General features: G+C 43.7%; 1 protein-coding gene across 6 annotated transcripts in view; it reads left to right on the plus strand.

Moving 5' to 3' along the window:
* Window positions 1-14,703: 14,703 nt before the first annotated feature.
* The window catches only part of SRGAP1 (SLIT-ROBO Rho GTPase activating protein 1), a 308,204-nt gene continuing 303,985 nt past the window's right edge, over window positions 14,704-18,922 (plus strand). For all 6 annotated transcript variants that reach the window (XM_025283902.3, XM_025283903.3, XM_044942502.2 and 3 more), the window contains exon 1: window positions 14,704-15,578. In XM_025283902.3, coding sequence (XP_025139687.1) covers window positions 15,512-15,578 — 67 coding nt within the window. In that variant the 5' untranslated portion in view covers window positions 14,704-15,511. The remainder of the gene's footprint in view (window positions 15,579-18,922) is intronic.

Genomic DNA, 18,922 nt, shown 5'->3' on the forward strand with positions numbered 1-18,922 from the left:
GAATGACTTTTCCCTGTGCAAGTTTAGGCTTTTGGCCTGAAGAGGGCGATGTCAAACTACAAATAGCATAATGGCTTCCTGATTTTGCTTCTGATGTTTCTGAACTGAGGAGCCATAAAAGAGCCTGGGACTGGGGAAAGGAGGGCTGTTGGCATTTGGACAAATAAGTCTTTGGAGCTAGCAACTGTCTCCAAAACTTCAGCTTTGAAACTGTTGAGTAGAACACCCAGCCACCAGTGCTCAGGCATGATTTTCTGTCCCTTTCCTTTTTGTTGTTCAGTCACTTAGTCATGTCTGACTCTTTGCGACCCCATGGACTGCAGCACGCAGGCTTCCCTTTACAACCTAAGAATTAATATTATATCCTTATTGTTAGAAGTTTCCCATTCTTTTTACATGAAATGATTAGAATCTAGAATGTGTTCACTGTTTAATGAAAAACGGGTTTGTGTTAGTGAAGTCCTATTGCACAATCAGAAATCTTAAAAGTAGGAAGTTTTTCAAAAGATAGGTTGTTCAAGTTTCTCAGAACTTTAGTAGTCTTTTGTTCTTTTTAACATGAAAAGACAAATATGATTACTTATATTTTATGAGATGTAATAGATTTATTAGTTCCTCATGTAAATTTCACTTGCTGCTGCTAAGTCACTACAGTCGTGTCCGACTCTGTGCGACCCCATAGACAGCAGCCTGCTAGGCTCAAGCTTACTTAAATTGAAAACGGGCCTACTTAACCAACCACCATGGCCTAGAGAGGTCCAGTTATGTTTTCACATACGGCATGTCCTGTGTGCATGGGGACTGTCTCCTATATTGTTTCACATTCTCCAGACAATTCAAGGAAGAGCAAAGACAAACGACCGATAAACGTGTAAACATGTTCATCCTTGCCAGTAATCAGGGAAATGCAAATCGAAATCAAAAGGAGATACCATTTTAGACTCATTGTACAGGCAAAAATTTTGAAGCCAGATTTGAGTTTGTTGGAAAATGGGCACCTCCACATGCTGCTGGAAGAGTTTAAATTGGCACAACCACACTAGAGAGCAATTTGGTATGTGTAATAAAGTTAATGATGCATATACCCTGCAGTCCAGTAGTTCTGCTCCCCTTAAGTTGGAGAAGGCAATGGCACCCCACTCCAGTGCTGTTGCCCAGAGAATCCCATGGATGGAGGAGCCTGGTGGGCTGCAGTCCATGGGGTCGCTAAGAGTTGGACACGACTGAGCGACTTCACTTTCACTTTCCACTTTCATGCATTGGAGAAGGAAATGGCAACCCACTCCAGTGTTCTTGCCTGGAGAATCCCATGGACGGAGAAGCCTGGTGGGCTGCATTCCATGGGGTCACACAGAGTCAGACACGACTGAAGCGACTTAGTAGTAGTAGTAGTAGTAAGTTGGAAACATGGCTGCACATTTAAACTCATTATCCCAGTGGGCTATCACCCCATCACCCTATAAGAAACTCTTGCACATGTGCATCTGGAAACAAATTCAAAAATATTCTTAGCAACATTGTTTATAACTGCAAAAGAACTGTCCAACAGCATATGTGTCTATTAGCTGGAGTTCAGTTCAGTTCAGTCACTCAGTCGTGTCTGACTCTTTGCAACCCCATGAACCGCAGCATGCCAGGCCTCCCTGTCCATCACCAACTCCCAGAGTCCATCCAAACCCATGTCCATTGAGTTGCTGATGCCATCCAACCATCTTATCCTCTATCGTCCACTTCTCCTCCTGCCCTCAATCTTTCCCAGCATCAGGGTCTTTTCAAATGAGTAAGCTCTTTGCATAAGGTGGCCAAAGTATTGGAGTTTCAGCTTTAGCATCAGTCCTTCCAATGAACACCCAGGACTGATCTCCTTTAGGATGGACTGGTTGGATCTCCTTGCAGTCCAAGGGACTCTCAAGAGTCTTCTCCAACACCACACTTCAAACGCATCAATTCTTTGGCACTCAGCTTTCTTTATAGTCCAACTCTCACATCCATACATGACCACAGGAAAAACCATAGCCTTGACTAGATGGACCTTTGTTGGCAAAGTAATGTCTCTGCTTTTCAATATGCTATCTAGGTTGGTCATAACTTTCCTTCCAAGGAGTAAATATTTTTTAATTTCATGGCCGCAATCACCATCTGCAGTGATTTTGGAGCCCAGAAAAATAAAGTCAGCCACTGTTTCCACTGTTTCCCCATCTATTTGCCAAGAAGTGATGGGACCAGATGCCATGATCTTCGTTTTCTGAATGTTGAGCTTTAAGCCAACTTTTTCACTCTCCACTTGCACTTTCATCAAGAGGCTTTTTAGTTCTTCTTCACTTTCTGCCATAAGGGTGGTGTCATCTGCATATCTGAGGTGATTGATATTTCTCCTGGTAATCTTGATTCCAGCTTGTGCTTCTTCCAGCCCAGCGTTTCTCATGATGTACTCTGCATATAAGTTAAATAACCAGGGTGACAAAATACAGCCTTGACGTACTCCTTTTCCTATTTGGAACCGATCTGTTGTTCTATGTCCAGTTCTAACTGTTGCTTCCTGACCGGCATACAAGTTTCTCAAGAGGCAGGTCAGACGGTCTGGTATTCCCATCTCTTTCAGAATTTTCCACAGTTTATTGTGATCCACATGGTCAAAGGCTTTGGCAAAGTCAATAAAGCAGAAATAGATGTTTCTCTGGAACTCTCTTGTTTTTTCGATGATCCAGCGGTTGTTGGCAATTTGATCTCTGGAGAACAGAGAAATAAATTATGGTGTAGTCACTCAGAAAACTAATGAAACTGCACAAACTGCTGGGACCTGCAACAACATGACTGCATTTCACAGACATAATTTTGATAAGCAGTCGGCAGCACAGAGCACATGCAATGGAAATCTACATCACAACCCAGAGTCTAGTCATAGCTGCTCTCCCAGGCAAAGGGCTGTGCCCTAGATCTGGCCTGGCTTGGTATGTTGAGTTTGTGCCCTGTGTTTAATTGGGACATCCCTCTTCTGCTCTCAGAAGTTGGCACTCTTGGTCTCAGATCTTTGGAGTTAGATTGAGACTTAAACCATTCACTTCCTTGGTCCTCAGGCCATTGGGTTTGGACTAGAACCATACCATGATGTTCGTGCGTCTCCAGCTTGCAGACAGAAGATCATGGGCCTTCTCAGCCTTCATACTCACATGACCTGATCCCTCATAATAGGTATCTTTTAATGCATATCCTTTGGTGATTTCCATTTGGAAATCAAGTCTGGCTTTGTGTGGGAAGGCATGCCTAAACCTGGCAGATTCTGAAATACTTAATCCCGGTGTTAGTTAGGGTTCTCCAAAGAAGCAGGACCAAAGGATATGCATTAAAAATACCTATTATGGGACACAAAAGGCAGAGACTTACCCAAAGTCCTCAGCCTCCTTTTATTTCTTGAAACAAGACCACCAAGAATCTTAGGTATTCCTGGCTCTTCCCCTGCTCTCTGTCTTCAGTGACATATAGATGGCCAAGGGCTCAGAACTGGCTCCATTCACGGGTCTTTGGGGGCAGATGAGAAAGGAGCCATCTTCTACCTGCCCCTGAGCCACTGTCCACACAAGTGGGTGACCACTCAAAAGAGGGAAAAGTGTTTTGAGGGGAAGGAGGAGGAGATGTTCAGACGTCTTTTTTGCTTTCTTCAGGGAAGACTTCATGGGCTAAATCGTGACAGCTAATCACCATTCCCCTGGGATCACTGAGGGGATGGGTATTTCTCCCTATTCTATAATAAAAAGAAGGTAAACACAATCTCTCCAATAAAAGGGGTGGGGACCAACTGTTGCCTGGGAATTAGGAGACTGTTGCATAGTCTGTTCCAGTGCCACAAATATAGAGGTAACAGCTTAGTGGTTAAGTATTAGACTCTGGACCCAGACTTCCCTGGTTCTGATTCCAGCTTTGCTGCTTGCTAACTATACATCATCCTTGGGAAAGACTTGTCACTTTCTGTGTCTTAATGTTGTCATCTATAAAATGGGGCTGATACTGATAGCACCAAACCCATAGGGCTGTGATGAGGATTAAATGAGTTATGCAGGTAAAGTGGTTGGAGCTGCACATCTAAATGAGTGTTCTTTGTTGTTAGTATTGTTGATGTTGTTCTGGGAAGGAAAATAAATACCTTTGTGGAATCTTAGGTAATAATAACAGTATTTGCAGTCTTCTTATTCCAAATTGGATGCTAGACCTCATCAAAAAGATGGAATAACGTAGGAATTTCCAGCACTGGGGAAAGGCCAATAAGGGAGACATTTTGGCCAAAGAGCTTGTCGGGGGGCCCTGAGTCACCTCATGTGGGCAGCTTCTTCCTCTGCCTCTTTACCCTACTGTGACCTCTGGCACTAACCCACAGCTTATGGCTGTGCCCAAACTGGATTAACAAATGGATCTGGGAACCTCCTTTCCACCCAGATCACCTGCCCTGGGTTTCCAGTAAGCCAGTGAACCCAGTTTGAATTTGAAGAGTTCATTCCCAGGTGTACAGCTGGAGAGTCTGATGTTCCCCCACGTACCTCACAGTAGATGCTCCTGCCATTCTGAACACACTGAAATCTCTGTCTCTGATGAAATCATGTTCTCCTAAGCTGCACTCCTAGACTACAGAGCTCTAGAGTTTATGATGCCGTTTCAAATACATTTTCTCTCTCATTCCAGCTCTTAAATTACACATTCATTCCACTGTTTCATAAGCAAGAAAACAAAAGATCAAAGAGGGCAAAGCAACAGAACTGGAACCGAAGCCCAGGTTTCCTCTAAACCCAAGGCTCCTTCCATTTCATCTCAGTCACTTCACTCTTAACAGATCTTACTCTCAGAGACTCCACTTGAGGGTGCCTCAGCTAACCACAGTCCTCTTACCTGCGTCCTTAGTGTTATAGCGCTTTTATTTTCATTCATTATGCTTCTTTTGATAATTTAACCTCATCGAAATTAAAGAAGCATGATCCTCAAATACAAAGAATTTCCACTGAAGAGCAATACAGTATCCAAATTATGCAGTCTGTCAAATGACATCATCATTCATTCATGATTTTCAACTAGACAGTTATTGAGCATCTGCTATATGACAGGAACAGTAGTCAAGCATGCTCCATCACCAGACAGATCAGAAGAGGATCAGAGAAACAGAAAAATCAGAACATAGAGTGGTAAGTGCTCTGCTGAAAGGAAGCATAAAGTGCTGGGCCAGGGTTGGGGTGGGAGGGCATGAGAAAGGGATTTAATGTGGCCTGGGGGAGGGTGTTCAGGGAACGTGTTTCCAGGATGATGGTCTAGGTAAGTTATAAATGCTGAGACATTAAGCAGGCAGAGGATGGGAGTGGGCAGTTACAGTGTGCTCATGTGTGTATAAGTGTGTGCATTCTATGGGGACTCACCCAGAACCCCTGAATTGGTATGAAGGTTATTTTAGGCTGAAAACATTTGATATTCAATAGAGACAGAAAAAAGCCTTCTTGAAGCTTCACTTATCTGACTAAAAACAGCAACTTCTGGGAAACGAGGCTATCATAAACCCCTTCTCCAGGGGGGTTCATGGCCATGAAGAAGCTGGAAAGACCACTCTCACCTGCCTAAACAAACATTATTACAGACTTTCTCATCTCTTGTTTGTGGCTTTAAAAACCCATTTGTCTTTCCTAAAGACATTTCTTTGTTCTTTCTAGAGAAGCCTGTTCTTCCCCCTTTTTTTCCTACTAAGTTAGGTATATAAGCCTTTAACCATTTAGCAAGCTAGCTATTTTTTTTGTTAGCATTGGTATGCATACAAATACCTTTTTTTCTATTAATCTGCCTCTTGTCGATTTAATTCACCGGCCCTAAAAAACTGAACCAAAGAGGGTAGAGAAAAGTCTTCCTCGCCAACAGTTCAAAGTAGAGGAAAAGCCCTTGCAGAAGTGTGAGGGTGTGAGGGAGCGGCACGATGCATCCAAAGCACAATGAGAGATGGAGTGCGGCTGAAGCAAGGGAGAGGGTGGATGTGGCAAGAAGTGAAGCCGTGTTGCTGTGACGGTCAATCATGAAGACGCGAGGACTGTCACAAATGTACTTTAATCAAATAATAGGCAAGGATCACCATTAGTACTTGAGGATTCTGAAAGGATGTCAGATATGGCCAAAGTCTATCTGCTATTCTGCGTCAGACTATATTTAGAGACAGGGACCTAGCTATAACTTTTATTATGATTAACCCCATCAATAAAAAAGATTTGAGTATTCATCCTCAGTATCTGTTTATTTTTTAATAAAGTACATACGTATACTATAGTTTCATATGTCTTACTCCTGTAAGACTGTTTACAAAATACAGCATGTACAAAAAAAGAAGTTAAAAAAGAATATGATTATAATGTCTTTCCAAACCCCAGAATCTTACACTTCTTGGGGCAAAAGTTCCTTTCTATTGGGAATGCCTACCTTCAGCATATGAAATGAGATATAGATCTAACTCTGAGTTCTTCCAAGGAAAATTCAGAAGATGAGGCAGGAAAAATTGTCCAGAAAAAAAAGCCCCCAGGAGATAATAGTGACACCAGTCTCTATTAGACTTTTAAGAGGGTAGTTCTCTTAGAAACTGAATTGTTTCTTAGGAAACTTTTGACCATGTCAGAAGTTGACTTGTCTCCATATTCAGAGAGGAGTGATGTTAGCATTCAGTGAACAGGTCCAAGGCTGGATGTCCTGCAACACCCAGGTCAGTCTCCTATTAATGAAGAATTGTCCCACCAGCCATTCATATATGTGAAATATTAGTTTAAATTATATGAAGCTTTAGTCTTACTCCAATTTACTTGTTAAACACACAGTAGTTTTGATACATATTAGCATGCTAGTTTTTATTCTAACATTCATGCATACCTTTGACTTGCACTCATTGACCTGTACATTTATTTTTTTCGTTTTTCCCACAGCTTTAATGAGGTACAATTGACATATTAAATTTGTACATCCTGTATGGAATATCTTCTGGTCTTATTACTTCGCTCTTATCTAAATTTATCTGACTACTTCAAGCCTTCTACTGAGTTGGGTCTCAGTGTTTACATACTGAAATTTATATCACTTCATTACTTACTTTGTTTTTTTTGGTCTTCATTTTGCAGGTAGGATATTATATTGATTGCATAAAGAAAAATATGAGTACAGGTAAATGTTATTTTCTATACATTTTCTTTTAGGATAGCAAGTTGGATGTTACAAAATCACTTATTATAAAAAAGTGGTAATTAGGGTAGTGAATATTCTTCATACTACTGTATTAGTGAATGCATGTCATTATACACTTGTCAAAACCCATAGAATATATGGCACAAAGAGTGAACCCTGATGTAAACTATGGATTTCAGCTAATAATAATATATCAATTTTGACTCATCGGTGGTAACAAAGGTACCTCAAGAAAGCAAAATATTAATAAGGAAAATGTTAATAAAGGGGAAGTGTCAGGAGCAAGGGAGTGTACCTGTGCTCTCTGTTTTCCAAACCTTCCACTTCCCTGGTATACTCACCAGGAACATTTCTGTGTCTAAAATGAGGAATAACTGTGCAGACTTGTCTCTCTGTAGAAGAGGTGACAAAATTAGGCAGTTTTAAAATGTCTGCTGCCAAAGTATAACGGCAAGAAAAGGAGGGGTATGTCATTCATTTCCTAAATTATAAGCATTCGAGATGCATGTATTTCTTGGAATAATTAAACTTTTTGTGAGTGTTTGCGCTGCATACTAATCCATCTCTGGATTCTGACAGCTGAATTGAAACTGCCAATTCTCGCCTAACTTTCTTTGGCTGTTTTCCTCTGAGTAATCATATCTTTTTTTTTTTTTTTTTTATAAGTAATGGGTTTTAATACTTTCATCAGGATGGGCTCATTGACTATTCATATTCTGCTTATATTGTGCGGCAGCCACATGGGAAGTCGTAGTAGGATTTCAAAGCAGAAAATAGTAACTCTGATGAGAAGACTGTTATGTGTGGGTGTTTGGAAGTTATGAATATGAGATTAAACAAGCAAATTCTATTTTAATGATTTGTGCAAAATGGAAACGTGATTTTGAGCAGATGGTTAAAAATATTCTAAAGCACTTTTATTCAAAGAAAATTACAGATATTTAAAAACCCCGATTTATTTTAGCTTTAGTTTTCTTGAAAATTGGGGAAGAATTTTTTGGTGGGGAGGGGAGTTGAATTACACAAATGAACATTTTAGAAGAATCATCCATTTTATTGTTCTCTTTTGCTGCTTCTCTCCCTGTGACTAACGTCTGTACCTCTTCCTTTCCCATCCTTCCTCTCCTACCCTCTGTCCTTAGTATCTCCTGCACCGACCCCCTCAGGGTGTCATCTAAACTCATCTTTATTGTAACATTCTGTCCTCATCCCTGCCAGGGAAAGTGCATCAGAATGAAATTGGCAAGATCTTTTGACAGCTTGTCTTTACTCCTCTGTTGCCAGGAAAGGGAAAATGGCTATTTATATGGTCCATTTCCACAAGCTGCTGTTAAATTATGGGCCAAGTTCTTTTACTACAGTGATTAATATTTCTTGATTGACTACCTGGCAGACTGCATGGGGCCAATCCAACCTAGGAGCAACTGGGATTTCCCTAGATCTGGGCAGGGTTCAATAGAGCCTTCACTTCGATATTCGGAAGTGGGTTTTTATTATCGAATTTTGTTTACACTAATTCAGGCTGATAGTATTGGGTTGAATCATATGGCATTGCTATCTATTATATCAAAAATGGTCAAATATCAGCATTGTCATATGATTCAACTTCATAGACAATAATTATGTGTTGATTAGGACTGAATAGACTATCAAATCATTCTATAAAAGATGTAAGGTAGTGTACTGGAAATACAGACACACTGTAAACCAATAAACTACAAAACAAACCCATTAAGAATAAAGAAATTCTCAACTAACATAGGAAGTTTAGACAAGGAGGTAAATAAGAGATGAACACCCTATAAGGTCTTCCGCAATTGTAACAGTTTTGCTATACACTTGGGAGTTAACTTTCTGCACCAAAACCATAACAGCAATGACAAGAACATCCAACATTTATGTATTATGTGCCTGGCTTGGTGTGTGTTTTATATACATTTTGCATTTAAGCCCTACCACAAAGTTATTAGGGAAATTATTATCCTCCTTTTATAAATGAAAAAAGTTAAATTTTATTATCTTAAAGGTGAAAACAGTCCAGTTTCTTAGATATACATTAAATTGAAAAAAAAAATCTTAACCATATCATAAGTCTCACTTGAGTAAATGTGGCAAATCTTTTATAGGGATACACTTTCAATAGCCCTTGGGCCAAGATTCTCAAGCAATAAGAATCACTGGGAGACTTTCCCCTAACCCAAAATTTGGACCCTATTTGTCTTTGGTCCTCCAACGGTGGTCTTCAAGGCAGCATTACTGACATGCTTAGTTGCTTATTAGAAGTGCAGGATCTCAGGCCTCACTCCAGTAGAACCTTATTTTAACAAGGTTAAATATGCACAGGTGATTTGTATGCACACTGAAGTCAAGAAGTGTGGCTTTAAGTACAGAAGAGCTCCCATGTGCATGAATTCTAAACAGACCCCCAAGGTGATTCTGATATAGGTGGTCAATGGTAAGATCATACTTTATAAAACTCTGCCCCAGGACATGATACCAAAATGTAATCTTCGGAAAGCTCTGCTGCAAGAATTTGAGATGCCAAGAGGGGTGTCCACAGAGTCAAGACAATATAAGATATGGATGCACAACAATTGGTGTTCTGATACTCTGCTGCTAAGTCGCCTCAGTCGTGTCCGACTCTGTGCGACCCCATAGACGGCAGCCCACCAGGCTCCCCTATCCCTGGATTCTCCAGGCAAGAACACTGGAGTGGGTTGCCATTTCCTTCTCCAATGCATGAAAATGAAAAGTGAAAGTGAAGTCACTCAGTTGTGTCCGACCCTCAGCAACCCCATGGACTGCAGCCTACCAGGCTCCTCTGTCCATGGGATTTTCCAGGCAAGAGTACTGGAGTGGGGTGCCATTGCCTTCTCAGTCTGATACTCTAGCTGGATCCAATAATATAACCTAGAATACTGGCAGAGCTTCATCAGCTTTTTCATCCCAGCGGGCAGAGTAGACTGTATCCCTGATGTGAAGAGTACTAGCAGACTGGTGTACCTTAGATGTGAAATTCTTAGACACTAAAACTATAAAAAAAAAATTCTGTGAATTTGGTATTGACTCCTTAATGTGTTTGTATTTAACTTTTAAATGACTGAAATTATCTGCCACTAGGACAAAGTGATGCTGCAATAAAGTGCATGGTGTATTTTGTGGCTGCGAGGAACCAGGTACCTACCTATTTCCAGGGTTACTGATCAAATAATGAATTAACTTCTGGAAATTTGGAGTGGTCCTAAAATGAAAATATTAGATAACAGAGTGGCTTAATTTGTAGTATGGATCCCACTTTCAGGCATCCCAGATTTCTCACTGCTTGCCCCTAAAGAATGAGAATGTGACAGGGGAGGGGTAGGTTTTAGGGGCAAAGTGCAGCCATCTCTGTTGCAAAGCTAAGAAAACAGGTACCACAAGGGGGAGCAAAGTCACAGAACTAGAGTCACAGTTGACTGTCTCCCAATCTGACTGACCCTAGCTTTCTGGATTTTGTGTCATAGGCATTCTCAGGATAAGGTTTATGAGGCAAAATATGGGAAAGTTGAGGAGAACTTGAAGAGATTAAGAAGTGACTTGTGAATCACTCTGAATGGCTGGATCAGAAGAGATCCACCAAGGGAAAACCATCAGCCAGTCATACGCAGGTCACTATACGTGAACCTCCTTCACAAGTGTATAGTAGTGTTAAGTCGCTCAGTCGTTTCTGACTCTTTGCGATCCCATGGACTGTAGCCCGCCAGGCTCCTCTGTCCATGGGATTCTCCAGGCAAGAATACTGGAGTGAATTGCCATTCCCTTCTCCAGAGGATCTTCCCGACCCAGGGATCAAACCCAGGACTCCTGGGTTGCAGGCAGATTCTTTACCATTTGAGCTACAGAGAAGACCCCATCACAAGTGTATAGGAACTGTAAGTTCATAGGCAGAAGAGTGACAAACCAGGAAAACTCACTTTAGAGGAAAGAAGATATGGGCTGGAATGCTGGCCTTTGCAGTTACTGGACTTTCCAGGTTCTCTCTGTAAAACAAGGACAATAGTAATCACCTTGTAAGCTTCTTATAAGAATGTATGCAAAATGATTTGTTTTGTGTTTGTGACCCTACCTTCTACAGCAATAAAATGGTGGCTTACTAATATTAAGACATTGACATTCAAAAAAAAAGTTTATTGACAGTGTATTGGGCACCATGATAAACTCAAAGATGATTAAGGTACTGTCTCCAACGTTTAAATTGCTTTCTGTCAGATTACAACTGAGATAACAAAGATAACTAATACTCACTGGGTAGGTACAAATGTCTGGAGTTCTTAGAAGTACTTTTTAAGGATTATCTCAGTAAGTGCCTATAACAGTCCCAGGAATGAGGCATTTACCCATTTTTCAGATGAGAAGACTGAGGCCCCAGGAGATGCAGTTTTTATCAGCTCCCTTGGGAAGCACCAGAGCTAGTATTCACCTCTGGGTACCCTGTCTTTGGGGCTTAAAACCACCTAAAGGTTACAAGGTCTAGACTCAGCCAACAGTTAATTTCCAGTGGCTGCACTCTCTGCTGCTGTGTTATGTTTCCCAGGTGCAAATATGAAATAAATCTCAGTGGCACCATGGATGAATGATATGAATACATTTTTGATTTGACTACAGTTACTGCCAAAGTAACTGAGAAATCTGTATGCAGGTTAAGAAGCAACAGTTAGAACTGGACATGGAACAACGGACTGGTTCCAAATCAGGAAAGGAGTACGTCAAGGCTGTAAATTGTCACCCTGCTTATTTAACTTACATACAGAGTACATCATGCGAAATGCCAGGCTGGATGAAGCACAAGCTGGGATCAAGATTGCCGGGAGAAATATCAACAATCTCAGATATGCAGATGACACCACACTTACGGCAGAAAGTGAAGAAGAACTAAAGAGCCTCTTGATGAAAGTGAAAGAGGTGAGTGAAAAAGTTGGCTTAAAACTCAGTATTCAGAAAACGAAGATCATGGAATCTGTCCCATCACTTCATGGCAAATAGGTGGGGAAACAATGGAAACAGTGAGAGACTTTATTTTGGGAGGCTCCAAAATCACTGCAGATGGTGACTGCAGCCATCAAAGAGACGCTTGCTCCTTGGAAGTAAAGCTATGACCAACCTAGACAGCATATTAAAAAGCAGAGTCATTACTTTGCCAACAAAGGTCCGTCTAGTAAAAGCTATGGTTTTTCCAGTGGTCATGTATGGATGTGAGAGTTGGACTATAAAGAAAGCTGTGCCGAAGAACTGATGCTTTTGAAGTGTGGTGTTGGATAAGACTCTTGAGCGTCCCTTGGACAGCAGGGAGATCCAACCCGTCCATCCTAAAGGAGAGCAGTCCTGAGTATTTATTGGCAGGACTGATGCTGCCACCTGATGGTGGCAATACTTTGGCCACCTGATGTGAAGAGCTGACTCATTTGAAAAGACCCTGATGCTGGGAAAGATTGAAGGTGGGAGGAGCAGGGGATGACAGAGGATGAGATGGTTGGATGGCATCACCAATTGAATAGACAAGAGTTTGAGTAGGCTCCAGGAGTTGGTGATGGACAGGGAAGCCTTAACATGCTGCAGTCCATGGGGTCGCAAAGAGTTGGACACAAGTGAGCGACTGAACTGACTGCCAAAGTATACTTCTTGCCTCTGATCCCTCCACCCTCCTGGCCAACTGATCCTTCCACGCTGCCAACAGTTACCCTTACAAAACATGTATGTGATCATGACACTTCTCTACTTAAAAGGCTCACTGCTGTCTGCAGAACTGTGTCCAAGAGCTCAGCACAGGAGGCCTCTCCCAGTTGGCCCTGACCATCCTTCTCAGCCTCTGCTTTGGATATCTGGCTCTTCACCCAACACTCTTACATAAAACAGCCCCACATGAAACTAGGGCAGTCAGGGATTCAATAGTTAACCTCCTGTGTCGCAAAATGGAAAGAAAAGATTTTTTTCACTTTTTCCTTACATTCTATTCTGTTGTTATAATGTAAAAAGATTTGCCTAAAAATTAAATTTAAAAAAGCTATATAACTAAAAACAATGTGCATGCACTCACTTGAAACATACGTATGTTTTACTTTTTTTTTTTAATTGTCAAAAAAATTTTGACAATTTTTGACACCTATTGTCAAAGATCTGGTATTTCAGAAGAGGGCATCCTGTAACTCATTTGCAATTCCCCCAGAGTAGGATTTTCCTTCTCCCTGAAATGCAACACTTTCTCTCTCTAAGGTGGCAAACTACTTGCTACTCACCCTTTAAATCCAGTTCAAATATCTCTTCTCTGGGAAGACTTTCTCCCCCAGCCTTTCATTCGGTGCATTTTTCTTTCCTCAAGGCTCCCAAAGAGGGAGTAGCTCTCTTACAGCTCTACAGTACTGCCTGTAATTACTTATTTATACAACAATAGATCTTGAGACCTTTTAGGGCAGAATTCTACTGTCTGAGTCCCTAGTTCTTATTTGGTGGTTGGCCCACAGTAAGAAATCTTATCACTAGATACAAGACTGAATAAAGTCTCAAAGTCCCTACTCTCTTCAGATCTAGCATCATTTGATATGGACACGTCTTTGGACAAATCACTTTGATAAATCAGGCCTATAATATTGGAGAAGGACGTGCGTGCGTGCTCAGTCATATCGAACTCTTTGCCATGCTGTTGACTGTACCCCGCCAGGCTCCTCTGTCCATGAAATTTTCGAGGCAAGAATACTGGAGTGGGTTGTCATTTCCTCCTCCAGATCTTTCCCACTCAGGGATCGAACCCGCATCTCCTGCATAGACCGGCGGATTCTTTACCCCTGAGCCTCTGGGAAGTGGAGAAGGTCCCAAACGCTAAATGTGTCCGCCAAAACCTAGAGACATCTTAAGTACTACCTGTTTCCCCACCACGCCTTTCCCACCATGCTGACATTCTCTAGCTACTTTTAGGATGGGGAGAATATGGTGCTCAAGATGGATATTTCTCTGCCTGATCGAATAGCTTCCCTTTTTTTTTTTTTTTTTTTGATTCTTAACATCCAAGACAATTCAGACTCCAGTGTTCCTACTGGGGTTGGGAGTAATATCCCATTCGTTCATGGAGACATCCAAAGTCTGATTTTCCCCACTGGACTCAAAAGAGCCCCACCACAGCACTCACCCCGGGTCGAAGACTGCCCACCGGTCGGGTGGGGTTTTCCAGCGGCTGGGGCAGCGCAAGCCGGGGAGGCGCTGGGGGCGTCGCCCACGGCCGCCGGGCTCGGCACGCAGGGTCGGGCTGCGGTTGGCCACAAGAGGCATCCATCTTCCTGGAGAAGCGCCGCGCTTGCTTACCGCGCCGGTGGGGAGGAGCGGGGCGAGGGTGGAGAAGAGAGGTCGGTCGGGCCCCTCCCGCGAGCCCTGCCCCGCCTCGCCGAGCCCGGCGCGGCCGCCTGGGCCGCTGCAGCCCGCAGCTCGCTCCCCAGGCGCCGGGGAGCCGCGGGCCGTGAGCGCGCCTGCAACTTTGCGGCCGCCAGGGGCGCGGCTCCTCCAGGGGCACGTGCGGGTGTGCCGGTAGCCTGCGGCCTCCTGGGGGCAGCAGCGGCAAAGGGGACCGGGAGAAAGAGGCCGTCTCGGTGCACAGTGGCCCAGGAGGCGGAGGCCCCGCGAGGCGCCGGCGGTGGAAACCTAAACTCCGCCGGGGCTGCGCCCAGGACGCGTTCTTACAGCGCGTTAGCCGCCCTCGCGGCGGCCGCCCGGGACTCGTTTTAGGATCGCGATTCCTCTACCCTGCCCGGGGCAGTAGCAGCTGTGTGTGCCGACGGAGGAGCGGCAGCAGCATCCCCAGCCCGGGCGGGACCCCCTGAGCGCCGGAGCGGGCGGCTGAGCAGGAAGGGAGGGTCGCGGCGCCCGCCCTCCCCGGCTGGCCCTGCCCCACGCTCCCCGTGCGGGTGGCTAACAATGGTGCGGAGCGCCGGCGCGATCCCCGCGTCCGCCCAGCGGCTGTAGAGGAAGTGGCCGGGCTCCGGGTGGGGTGGGCAGGGAGACGCCCCCCGCCACTCGCCCGCTGGAGTTCGCCGGCGCGCCGGGCCTCTGCGGCCCCGAGCCCTGGGCTCCCCTCCGCATCGCCGACGGCAGCTCGATCCCGATAGTATGGTGCCAGCGCCCGGGTTAATCTAGTTCTCGGCTCGCTCCTTTTTTCCCCCTCCTCCTCCTCTCCCTCCCGTCGGTGCTGCTTCTGGGTTCCCGGCATTTGGGAGTACAACTCTCTGCTTCTCCGAGGAGATTGACTGGTCGGTGACCCCTTACAGAACTTGTCCATTGAAAGCAAACCCAGAACAGCTGGATAATGTCCACTCCGAGCAGATTCAAAAAGGACAAAGAGATCATCGCCGAGTATGAAAGTCAAGTCAAAGGTACGGATGGGAGCGGCTGCCTTGCTCCTTTTGTGTGCTTTCTTGTCATTGTGCTCCGGGAGTTGCGTTTCTAACTTGGGGGTCTGCGTTGGAGGAAGGTGGTGAGGGACAACTGGAGCGCCTGGTTCAGCCATCCGGGGCTTCGTGCAAGCCAGTCTCAGTCCCAGTCCCGTCAGGTCCACGGGGAGCTGGAAACCCGGTGGCTCTCCCCCGCTGCCCGCTCGCCACCTCCAATAGGGGAGAACTGGGTTTAAATTAACCACCTTTAGCCGGCAACTTACATAGGAGGTAGGCAGCAGCAGAGGTTCCCCCCCCCCCCCCCCCCCCCCCAGTTATCATCACCAGCATCTTTTTTTTTTTTTTTTAGAATATACCATTGTCACAGCCATTGATATATTGTCATGTAATTTTTTTTTTTTTTAAGGAGTCATTTTTCTGAAGTCTGGACCCGAAGTGGTCTAGAGCTTCCTTGAGTGCAGGAAATTGGCGACATTTGCACTAATCACTCATTTATCAGGGCGAGTCCCCCTACTATAAAACAGCTCCCTAAAAGCCTGGCAGTTAAACCAAGAAAGGACTAGTGGAATCTGACTCTTCCTCTATAATGGGCCGGAATTCAGTGCCATCATTCACACTCACACGGGAATATTGCTTTATCATTTGCTGGAGGCCACTTGCATGTAAAATGAAGGTTTGAATGTTTGAGTAGTAGTTTGACCATTTACATGGTCACCTAATGAAGGAATCTAGTTAAGGTTGATTATGGCATTTTTACTTAATGTATCTTGCGGTTTAAAATATATATTTTCTCTCTGGTACAAGTATTTTGTGTTGCTGATGAAGTGTTTAATAAACATTTATTTGTTGTTTATTTTTTCCTCTTCCTCTGTCACTGGTAGCTTTTCCCATCCATTGAGACAATGGATGGAGTGTTGAGATTCCTGCTGTTCTTTGGAATATTCAATGCAAAGTTGATAAAAATTGCTTTGTAGACACCTGTGTTTGTACAGACACAATCTTATGAAAGGGCTGCAGAGAAAGGCATTCCTGTACTTGTCTTGGGAAAGGCAGGAGCAGCCTGGGAGTTCTTTTGTGTGGTCAAGTTGTGAAAATGCCTGGAGTCCAGTGAAAGGACCTGGAAGGGAAACCCTCTGTCAATCAGTGAGAATCTGGACCAACTTATGACTAGAGGCAAACACAATATGCAAGCCCAGGGACTTATATTTCCTTTAGGTTGACTCCAGTAATGGAGTTAAGATGAACGCTCTTCAGGAAACACAGATTTTTATCTGCTTGCAGTTGAGATAATGTATGCTTGTAGGAACTGGTTACATTGACATGGAAGTTATTTTAGCAGAGAAGTAATTATTTGCTTAGAGACAGATAAACTTTCTAATGAGCATAACCTTTCTTTTCTTAACAAATCCAACAGCCTTTCTCAGGTAGAACTCCTGTGCACAATCACCATTTCTCTGTGCAGTTTTCCCACATGGCTTTTTGTGGCAAGGCTTCAAGGGGTGGCAGTCTGGATTTTGTGCTATCTGCAGCGCTGACTGGCAGCATGTACTTCTAAGAATTGGTTTCTTTATTTCTGCTCTAAGGTTGTTTGTTCATGATCAAGTCCTTACCTGAAAAATATTCTCATGATTAATGAATTCTATAGTTACGTGGTTACTTATATACTTTGAGAGTTTAGGCCCTCAACATTGGTTTAAAAATCAATAAAACAGGATGTGTTCCTGTGTTTAAAATGTGTCCATCAAATCCAAGGAAAAATTATGAACATGGTGAAAATTATTTTGGGAACAAATTCCGACCCATAAAAAGTGATCTCTCTATTCCTTTCAACCCTCCTCAATCACCTGTGAGTCCTCAGGCAGCTTTATGACTGTTTACTACACCTGAACTACCTTTCTCATCAGGGCCTGTGTCCAGAGTTCATCTACTTCCTCTGCAGTACTTACATATCCTGTGTCTAACCCAGATCCTTACTGTTGTTGTTCAGTCGCTAAGTCATATCCAGCTCTTTATGACCCCATGGGCTGAACTGTTATCTTCCCCTTTTCACACACACCATTCTCAGGACAACTGCGCTTCTTATGATAACTGGGTCTGAGATACCCAGGGGGACGCCGCAAAGCTCTCACCACCTGGCCCCAGAAGTTCCAGAATCACTGTTGCTGTATTCTATTGATTGTTGTTGTTCAGGTGCCAAGTTGTTTCCCACACGTGGACTGCAGCACACCCGGCTCCTCTGTCCTTAACTATCTCCCAGAGTTTGCTTAAATTCCTATCCATTGAGTTGGTGACATAATCTAACCACGTCATCCTCTGCCGCCCCCTTCTCCTTTTGCAGTCAACCTTTCCCAACATCAGAGTCTTTTCCAATTAGTCAACTCTTTGCATCACGTGGCAAAAGTATTGAAGCTTCAGCTACAGTCCGTCCAGTGAATATTCAGGGTTGATTTTCTTTAGGACTGACTGGTTTGATCTCGTTTCCCCTAATACCGGCTCCTTATATCCGTATGTAAATATGGGAATAGGGAAATACAATGGAATTGGACCATACGCACTTTGAATGGCACAAATTCGCCTGAACTTACTAGGCAATATCAAGACAGTGAGAGAGAAATGAGTTAAATAGTGCCCGAGGCCTGCTGTCTGTGAAGTGAGAATAGGTCCCTCATTAAGAATGGTTTCAGAGGTAGGATCCTGGTTTTCCGTTTCTTTTCCTGAGCCCCTCTTTAAGGTTGAGGGTCTCACCCTGGCAGAATGCTAGTCCACTAGTTAAAGATAGGTGGTTTGGGAACAACCAACTCCCTCAGTTCTAGCAGGTATTTCATCTGATGGTAAACAAAAGACAGATGGCTCATTCTATCGCTGGAGGAAAACCTAGCTGTATTGGACTCATTAAGAGAAGACTCTTAACAGGTCTCTTCCGAATAAAGCCACATATATTGAACTCTCTGGATGACTTCCATGTATGGGAGAGTCATCTTTGCTTTAACTTTTTTCGTAATGAATTCATATCTGAGTTCTCAGGGAATTAAAGTGTAATACCCAGGGAGAGTGGTAGTAAAGAATCCACCTGCCAATGCTGAAAACACAGAAGAGGTGGGTTCGATCCCTGGGTCAGGAAGATCCCCTGGAGTAGGAGGTGACAACCCGCTCCAGTATTCTTGCCTGGAAAATTGTATGGCAGAGGAACCTGGCGGGCTGTCAGACATGACTGAGCACTCATGTATTCATTCACATAGAGAATACAGAAAAAATAATAAAATCACGTTCAGAAAAGTAGAGCACAGGATTGTAAGAGAGGGAAGAATTGGAGATTATGACTAATT

This window comes from Bubalus bubalis, chromosome 4, assembly GCF_019923935.1.
Source record: "Bubalus bubalis isolate 160015118507 breed Murrah chromosome 4, NDDB_SH_1, whole genome shotgun sequence".
Taxonomy (NCBI): Eukaryota; Metazoa; Chordata; class Mammalia; order Artiodactyla; family Bovidae; genus Bubalus; species Bubalus bubalis.